This window comes from Penaeus chinensis, chromosome 16, assembly GCF_019202785.1.
Source record: "Penaeus chinensis breed Huanghai No. 1 chromosome 16, ASM1920278v2, whole genome shotgun sequence".
NCBI classification, from domain to species: Eukaryota; Metazoa; Arthropoda; class Malacostraca; order Decapoda; family Penaeidae; genus Penaeus; species Penaeus chinensis.
In genome coordinates, this window is record NC_061834.1 from 36,940,097 (window position 1) to 36,950,096 (window position 10,000).

Sequence of the window (10,000 nt, forward strand, 5' to 3'; positions counted from 1 at the left end):
CAAGGATTTTTTTGAGGGGATAAACGTATTTTTGAAAAAAAGTATGGTTCATATTAGATAGCGAATGTACATGATAGAAGTTATAAATCTCTGTTCTTTAAAAACTGTATATATAGATTCCTCTCTCATTCTTTATCCTCATTTTTTGTCTTTCCTTCTTTCCTCCCTCTTTCTTCCTCTTTGTCTTCTTCCACGTATGCATTTAAGCTTCCCGACTCTCTCTTTGTTTAGATGTATTTCTAGGTATCAATCTTTCCACTCTCTTTGTCTCTCTTTCTCTTCCTCCTCCTCCCTTCTCTCTCTCTCTCTCTCTCTCTCTCTCTCTCTCTCTCTCTCTCTCTTTCTTTCTGTCTGTCTGTCTATCTCTCTCTCTCTCTCTCTCTCTCTCTCTCTCTCTCTCTCTCTCTCTCTCTCTCTCTCTCTCTCTCTCTCTCTCTCTCCCTCCTCCTCTCTCTTTGTACTTTCCTTCTCCTCTTCCCCCCCCCCTCTCTCTCTCTTCTCCTCCTCCTCCTCCCCTCTCGCTGCCCTCCCTTCTCCTCCTCCTCCTCCTCCCTTCTATCTCTCTCTCCCGTTTTTCCTCTCTCTCTTTCTATCTTCCACCTCCCCTTCCCCCGCTCTCTCTCTCCCTTTCTTCTCCTCCTTTTCCTCCCCTTTCTCTACCCTTCCTCCTTCCTTCCTTGTACTTTCTCTCTTTATTTCTCCCGTTATCCTTCGTAACCACCTCTTCCTTCTCTCACTTTTATCTGATATTGTCCGTTCTTCGTCCTCCTCCTTCTCAATTTCTCTATTTCTTATTATTACAATCTTCCCTCTTCCTCCCTTCACAACCATCTCCTCTTTTTCTCTCTCGCTTTGCTTTCATTGTCCTTTCCTCTTCCTATTTCTTCTCCTTTGTGCTTTATTACCTCCTTCTCTCTTCCTCCCTTTCTTTCTGTCTCTCCTCCTTCTCTGTCTCTCCTCACCTACCCACTTCTTCTTTTCTCTTCTCTATTATCTTTTATCAACCCCTTCCCTCTTCCTCCCTTCACAACCAAAACTTCATTTTCTCTCTCTCTCTGCTGCCATTGTCCCTTCCTCCCCCTTTTCTAATTCTTATTATCATTTCTTCCCTCTATCTCTCTTCTCTGTTCCCCCCCCCCCCCCCCCTCCTTCCCCATCCGGAGCACCTGCCTTTCCTCACGCACTCACTTATTCCGTCTCTTCTCTACTCTTTTCCTTATCATTACCCCCTTCCCTCTTCCTTCTTCCTATCTTTGTTACTGCTCCTCCTTCTTTTTCTTCCTCTTCCCCTCCTTTTCCTTCTTCCATTTCGTATTCCCTTCTTCCTCTTCCCCTGCCCTCCCCCTCCCCCACTCCCCCTCCTTCTCCCTCTCCTATCTTAACCCCAGTTTCCCCCTCCTTCTTATTATCCTCCAGTTTCTCCTTCCTCCTTCCTTCTCCTCCTCATTCCCCCCCTCCTCTTCCTCCTTCCCCCTCTCTTTTTTCTCCTCCAGTTTCTCCCTTCTCCTTCCTTCTTCTCCTCACTCGCACACACAACACACACACACACAAACACACACCACACACACACACACACACACACCACATACTACATGCCACACATACACACACACACACACACACACACACACAACAACAAAAACCCATACTACATGACACACAACACACACACACACGCACACACAAACACACACAACACACCACACCTACCACACATAATACATGCCAACACACACACACACACACACGCACACACACACACACACACACACACGTATGAGCAAAATCCGACTGAATTTAGCTCGCCATTCCCCAGCGACTCAAAGAATGCTACTCCCCCCACCCCCACCCCCCACTCCCCCCTTCATAAAGCGACGTCGGAGAAGCCACGCCCACTTCTGAAATTCGTGTGGGGGGGGGGGGGATTTCATGATAGGGGAGATTTTACGAAGAAAGGATTTTAAGGGGGATTTTCAGGAGATAATAATAATGTCACGGAGAGAGAAATCAGCGTAATAATTTCAAGAGAGAAGAACTTCACGTGAGGGAATTTCATGTCATGAGAAAATAAGGGGGAAACTTTCACGAGAAACTTATTAAGAGGTAATACATGGAAGGGGGGGGGGGGAGGGAAGAATTTCGTCCGCTCATGTGTCTTTTAACGGGAGGATGAACAGATCTATCTATCTATCTATCTATCTATCTATGTATCTATCTGTATATGTATATATGTATCTATCTATCCATATATGTATGTAGTAATGTATGTTGTATCATGCAGTATGTATGTATCTATTTAAGGTATTATTGTACCCTTCTTACTTAGATGTAATATCTATCTATCTATAAATTGTAAAGGAGATTAGTTCCTTCGTCATTTACCTCTTGTTCGTATAAGTTCACGTAAGTTCATATAAGTCATATAAACTGGGTGCAATTACATAAATTGAAAACTTTTCTTTAACCTTTCTTGGCGAATTAAGATTATGGTAATTGAGGGTGATGTACAAAAAATAATAAGCAAAGTCAGATAAATGAATAAACAAAGCAAGAAACAGGGAAGGGAAGAGAGCCCGCGCCACGTGTGCCTTTAACCGGGAAGTAGACGAAATTACTCCTGGACCCTTTTCACTCCTCCCCCCCTCCCCACTCCTCCTCCTCCTCTTCTTCCTTCTTCTCCTCCCCCCCTCCCCACTCCTCCTCCTCCTCTTCTTCCTCCTTCTCCTCCCCCCCTCCCCACTCCTCCTCCTCCTCTTCTTCCTCCTTCTCCTGCCTCTCCTACCTCTCCTCCTCCTCCTCCAAGTTCCCCTCTTCCTCCCCTCTCCCATCTCCTCCTTAACTCCTCCTCCTCTCTTTCCTCCCTTCTCCTCTTCTTCCTCCTTCTCTTCTTCAGCCTTCTCCTGTCGCTCCTCCTCCTCCAAGTCCCCCTCTTCCTCCCCTCTGCTATCTCCTTCTCCACCTCCGCCTCTTCCGCCCCCTTCTGCCTCTCCTACCTACCTCTTTCTCCTCCACCTCCTCCTCTTCCTCCTCTCCTACCTCCCTCCTTCTCCGTTTCCTCTCTCCCCTCCTCCTCCTCCTCATCTTCCTCGCATTTCCCCCCTCCTATCTCTCCTCTTCTCCTCTTCCTCTCCCCTTCTCACCGCTCTCCTCCTTCCCCTCTCCCCTCCTCCTCCTCCTCCTTCTCTTCTCCTCTGCCCTACGTCCCCTTCTCCCCTCTTCGGACACGTTTGTGACATTCCTCCGTATTTCCTCTCTTTCCTTTCTGTCTCTCCTCTCTGATGAACACACACACACACACACACACACACACACACACACACAAAACACACATATATATTCGCATACACCCCCACACACACATACACCACACACACACAAAACAAAATATATATAATCGCATACCACACACACACACACACACACCACACATATATATTCGCATACACCACACACACACAAAACACACATACACACACACACACACACATACACACACACACACATACACATAACACCACACACACACACACACACCCACATCCCCACACAAACAATACACACATACACACAAACACACACACTCACACACACCATACACACACAAGACACAGACACACACACAGACACACACACACACAGACACACACACACACACACACATACAAACAGACACACACACACACAAAAAACAAACAGACAAAACAGACCCAAAAACACAGACATACACACAGACACCCACCACACACACACATGCACACACAAAAACAACACACCACACACACAGAAACACACACACACACAGACACACACAACACACAGACACACACACACACACATGCACACACAAAAACACACACACACACACACACAGACACACACACACACAGACACACACACACACAGACACACACACACACAATCCTAAATCTTTACATCTCAAGAAAAAAACAATACTTATGCATAAACGGGCTCCATCAAACGCTATAAAACACAGAACAAAGAAAGGAAAAAACAAATACAAAACAAAAAAACACAAGAGAAAACAGCAGTAAAACAATAATGAAAAACACACACACAAAAAAAGAAACAAGAAAATAAGTAAACACACACAAATAAACAAAAAAACAAACAACAACAAAATAAGTAAACACAAAACAAACAACAATAACCAAACAATCACACAAAACCCCAAACAAACAAAAACAAACACACATCCTCCGTCTCCCCCCACCACCCACCCCCTTTACTCCCCCTCCCCCTCCCCCTCCCCCCCTCCACTCACCCTGCCGTAGATTCCCAAGAAGTCCGACTCGTTGGGCAGAAAGGACTCTCCGATGTACGCCTTCAGGTCTTTTATCATTTTCTCTACGTCATTCATGTAGTCTTTCCTGACCTTGATGTCGGAGTAGTCTGGGGAGTAAAGGGGAGAGAGGTGAGAGTGAGAGAGAGAGAGAGAGAGAGAGAGAGAGAAGAGAGAGAGAGAGGAGAGAGAGAGAGAGAAGAAGGAAGAGAGAGAGAGAGAGAGAGAGTGAGAAAAAAGAGAAAGAGAGAGAGAGAGAGAGAGAGAGAAGAGAGAGAGAGAGAGAGAGAGAGAGAGAGAGAGAGAGAGAGAGAGAGAGAGAGAGAGAGTGAGATAGATAGATAGATAGATAGATAGAGAGAGAGAGAGAGAGAGAAGAGAGAGAGAAGAGAGAGAGGAGAGAGATAGAGAAGAGAGAGAGTGAATATATATATATATATATATATATATATATAGAGAGAGAGAGAGAGAAAGATTGAGAGAGTGAGAGTGAGAGAGAGAGAGAGAGAGAGAGAGAGTGAGAGTGAGAGAGATAGAGAGGGGAGAGAGAGAGAGAGAGAGAGAGAGAGAGAGAGAGAGAGAGAGAGAAGAGAGAGAGAGAGACAGTGAACAATGATTAGGGTGAGACAAATAAAGGAAGAATAGGTTGTGGCGAGGGAGATAAAAGGAAGATTCAGAGAAGCGAGAGCTGGTTAGGGTGAGGGAGCCAAAGACAGCGAAGGGTTATAAGGGTTATTTAGAGATAAGGGAAGATAAGGGAGTAGGGATGTGATGGATGGTAAAATTGAGAAAGATAAAATGAGATACTGTGGCTTATCGAGGGAATAGGGCTGAGGGAGGAAGGGTTGTGAGCTCAGGGTTTTATGTGACCCAAGGAAGGGATATTTGGGGTCAGTTTGACCTGAGTCGAATGTATTCATTACGACCTGTGACAGGGGAGGATATGGATATATATATATATATATATATATATATATATATATATATAAAATGTAATATAACATAACACACACACACACACACACACACACACATATATATATATATATATATATATATATATATATATATATATATACACACACACACATATATATATATAGGTATATATATACATATACACACACACACACACACATATATATATATATATATATATATATATATACACACACACACACACATCACACACACACACGCACAGATACACACACACACACACACACACATATATATATATATATATATATGTATATATGTATACACACATACATACATACATACATACATACATAGACAGATAAATATCTTCATACACTGAAAGAGAGAGAGAAAAAATATAAATTGAAAGAGAAAGAGAAAACCAAAAGAGATCGGGAGGCTGGAAATGGCCAAATGAAGAGTGAAAGTCATAATGAGCCGTCATCCTCTCTCGCCTTTCAATATTAAACAACTTCAACCAACAGCAGTAATGATTGTGAAAAAAAAAAGAAATGAAACGCAAACATATGATAAATCAAATTCAAGAAAAGATCACACAGCGTTGAGGAAGAAAATGGAAAACGAAAACATTGCTCGCTCATGAATAATTGAAAAAAGCCTGTGACTGTTTCATGAGTGTTTCACAAAAGTTTATCAAGTTAGTTTATCAAGTTAGTTCAAAATAGTTTACCAGGAGAGTTTATCGAGATAGTTTATCTATATTTATGAAAATAGTTTATCAAGACAGATAATGTAGATAAAATATATATATTGAGATATTTTCGTATTTTCCTTATGAGAATTCAATATTCTAAAACGCTAAGATCTATCTATCACACTCTGGCAAATGTTATACTACGGGGCATAGAACATTTGAAAAATAAAACAAGTTTCTAAAACAGAAAGAGAGAGAGAGTCAGAGAGATGAGAGAGAGAGAGAGAGATGGAAAATGAAAAAGACAAAAAGAAAAAAGAAAAAAAAGAAGCATTGTATGCAAATACACATTTCAGGGAATGACGAAAAAAAAAAAAAAAACAATGGAACACAAGCTGTAAACAGAGAAGATAGGAAACCAAGGAAAAAACAAATCAATAGAATAATTAAGAAATAAAATAAAAAAAATCACACAAACACAAGAGCAACAACAATATATATATATATATATATATATATATATATATATATATACACACACATCCCCCCCCCAAAAAAAAAAAAAAAAAAAAAAAAAAAGGAATTTCGTACAGGGATCTTCAGGCATTCATAAGAGGAAGGGAAACTTGGGTCTCGATTTAGACATAAGCGAACCACCATGCGCCTGATGCTAAATGTAGGACCTCATGGCAGATGGCACCTGGCAGAGATAAGCTGTTCTGGGCGACTAGCAGTACGAAATTCACAGGTAATAGCAGGTATGTGGTGTATCTACGCGTATGACAGACAGACAGATAGATAAATAGATACATACATACGTGCATGCATACGTACGTACGCTCTCTCTCTCTCTCTCTCTCTCTCTCTCTCCCTGTCTCTTTCTAACACACACAGAGACATACGTCTATCTTTCTACCTACTTTGCATATGTCTACTGTATCTATCTATCTACCTAAATACCTATTTATCTATCTATCTTTATCTCTCTATGTATGTATTTATGTATGTATGTATGTATGCATGTATGTATGTATGTATACATGTATGTATGTATGCATGTATGTATCTACCTGTCTATCTATCTATCTATATATGTATATACATATATCTAAATTCACCTGCATATTCCCGTTCACCATCTATACTGAGCGTTGCACGACAGTAGATCAAAAGACCTATTTATATAAACGGACGCATGGGGAGAAATAGGTTCTTACACACGGATCAAAAAAGGGTTCACGCTGGACTAAATTGATTCCGTTCTTGGGGAGCCCTAAGGGGAAGGGGGGGGGAGTGAGGATGGAGGAGTGGAAAAGGGGAATGGGGGAGGGGGAAGGGGAATGGGGGAGGGGAATGGGGAAAGGAGGAGGGGGAAAGGAGGGAGTGGAGAAAGGGAATGGGGAAGGGGGAGGGGAAAAGGAGGGATTGGAGAAGGGGAGAAAGGGGAGCGTAGGCAAGAGGGGAAGTAGAAAAGGGGGTTAGGGTGTGGGGGAAAATAAGGGAGGTGCTAATTGTGAGTAGCTGCATGTACTTCGTACCTTCAGTACATTAAGTTACCATTACCGTCCTCAAGTATAACGGACGGTCACCTTCAATCGAGTTGCGTAATGGTCATTATATATACATTAAGCTCCGTACAGTACATTCCTGAACTTTGAACTTTCCTCCAAAGATGTTTCCACATTATCATTATTTTGACGTGTATTCCACAAACCATTTCTCTTTGTCACTCACTTTTATTTTGACTTACCATTTACACGTTTGTCCTTTACACTTACCATCTCTTTTAATTTCTCTTTTTACCTCTTTTGAACTTCCTTCCAAATTTGTCTCTACGTAATTATTTAGACGCATATTCCATAAATCATTCTTCTTTTTCTTACCTCTATTTCACCTCATTTACATTCAGCATCTCTTTTACAGAAAAGTTTAGAGGATGAGAGAGACTGTGTATATTGACATTTAACAAGGGATTAAACACAAGATTAGTTTTATAAATACTGGCTGTTTTTGTCTGATCGTCTACATGGGATTATAAGCGCAATCATTAATTTCCCGAAACAAAAAAAAACATTAGATATTTTACTTGCTTACTCAAAACTAAAAATACATGCAGTGCATAAAGAAAAGAAAACAAGATATACATTTATATAACTGCGAGGAGAGGGAAGGAGAGCAAACAACCTTGGATACTTAAGCAGAATCATTACATTATTTATATATATATATATATACACACACATATACACAAATCTATCTATATATCTATCCATATATGTGTGTGTGTGTATGTGCGCACACACACACATACGTATATAAATACACATGCAAGCCACACCGGAGTCTCTAAATCTCGCATTCAATTCCAACAAAGTGTGTCGGACGACGAGGCAAAAATGGCGGGAAAAGAACTCACGGTTCATGAGGTCTCTGAACTTCCGCCCTTCCTTTTCTGAAAACTTCTCGACCTTTTTCTCGCCTCCGTTCTGCAGAGATGAAAATAGCGTTGGACTTGATAGATCTAGAAATAGAACTGTCAATGTCATTATAATAAACAGAAAATCGGAATGAGAGGATGCCGGGTTATACTTTTTTCTCTGCTTTACGTTATCATAATTGGGTTATTATCTTCTTTTTTTTTATGATTATATGATTTTAGAGTACGTGGAAAAAAAATATAAGTTTGGATAGAATTTCTTATATAACCCATACAAGTTTACGATACACACTTTCAAACTCAGAGATATACAGGCATTTCATTAACATAGATTTAACTGCAATGATTCATTTATGATCGTTCACTCTCATATATCTTTGCCTTTACCTACAAATACATTATGCAAAAAAAAAAAAAAGAAAAAAACAAAAATCCAATGCCCCCTTTTTCAGAAATCTGCATAAAGGCCTTTCTCATTAAACTACCATACCATCATACCATACCATACCATACCTACCATCACGCTACCCTCCTACCCCTCTACCTTACTCCCATGCTACCATACTACCAAATTACCTAACAACCATAGCATGTATATTATGTACTACCCAACTAGTCTACCATCCTGTCACCATGCTACCATTTCCTTATACCATTATACTACCATTCTTTCCATTCTACCATCACGCTAGCCATTCTGTCCCTGAGCACCATCATACTGGCCTACTATACTCCCATCACACACCACCCTTATACCCAAAGAATACCCTCCCATACTTCCCTCATACACCCTTATACTCCCTTATACTATTTCATAGATTCCTCATACCACTCACACCCACTTATACTCCTTCATACTCATTCACACACCCTAATACCACCTCGAAATCCTCATACCCCCTCATACCTTATGATACTTTATATCACAATACCCCCATAGTCTCTCTTACTCCCTCATAGTCCCTCATACTCCCCTCACCCCCCTCACTCCCCTCACACCCCTCACTCCCCTCACACCCCCTCATACTCCCCCCACACCCCCTCACACCCCCTCACACCCCCTCACTCCCCCTCATACTCCCCGCACACCTCCTCACCACCCCTCACACTCCCTCACACCCCCTCACACTCCCCTCACACCCCCTCACCCCCCTAACCCCCCTCACCCCCTCACACCCCCTCACCCCCCCTCACACCCCCCCCCTCACCCCCCTCACACACCCCTCACACTCCCCTCACCCCCCCTCACACACTCCCATCACCCCCCCTCACCCCCCCTCACACACTCCCCTCACACTGACCCTAAGGATGAAGATGAGGCGGGCGAGCAATCTGACGCTCTCGGTGGGGTAATCTGGTGCCATCCGCTTCAAGGCGGGGCACTCGAACCGGTGGATGTCGGAGGCCTTTCTCTCGCAGTCCTTGGAGCAGTAGCGGAGGAACTGGCAGTTGGGGCAGGTGTAGAGGGCCTTTTTCCTGTTGTGGGGTGGTGGGGAGGGGAAGGGGTGGTGGGGAAGGGGGGAAAGGGGGAGGGGTGGTGGGGAAGGGGGAAAGGGGAGGGGAGGAGGGGGGAGGGGTGGTGAGGAGGGGTGGTGGGGAGGGAAGGTGGCACAGGTGGGGAAAAAAG

General features: G+C 42.7%; 1 protein-coding gene across 2 annotated transcripts in view; it reads right to left on the bottom strand.

Annotated features, from left to right (window-relative positions):
• LOC125033701 (histone-lysine N-methyltransferase SMYD3-like) overlaps positions 1-9,849 on the bottom strand; it is a gene marked incomplete at its 5' end in the record, with an annotated part of 30,694 nt that extends 20,845 nt beyond the window's left edge. For both annotated transcript variants that reach the window (XM_047625423.1, XM_047625422.1), the window contains 3 exon segments: positions 4,283-4,410; positions 8,353-8,422; positions 9,675-9,849. In XM_047625423.1, coding sequence (XP_047481379.1) covers positions 4,283-4,410; positions 8,353-8,422; positions 9,675-9,849 — 373 coding nt within the window.
• Positions 9,850-10,000: the final 151 nt, after the last annotated feature.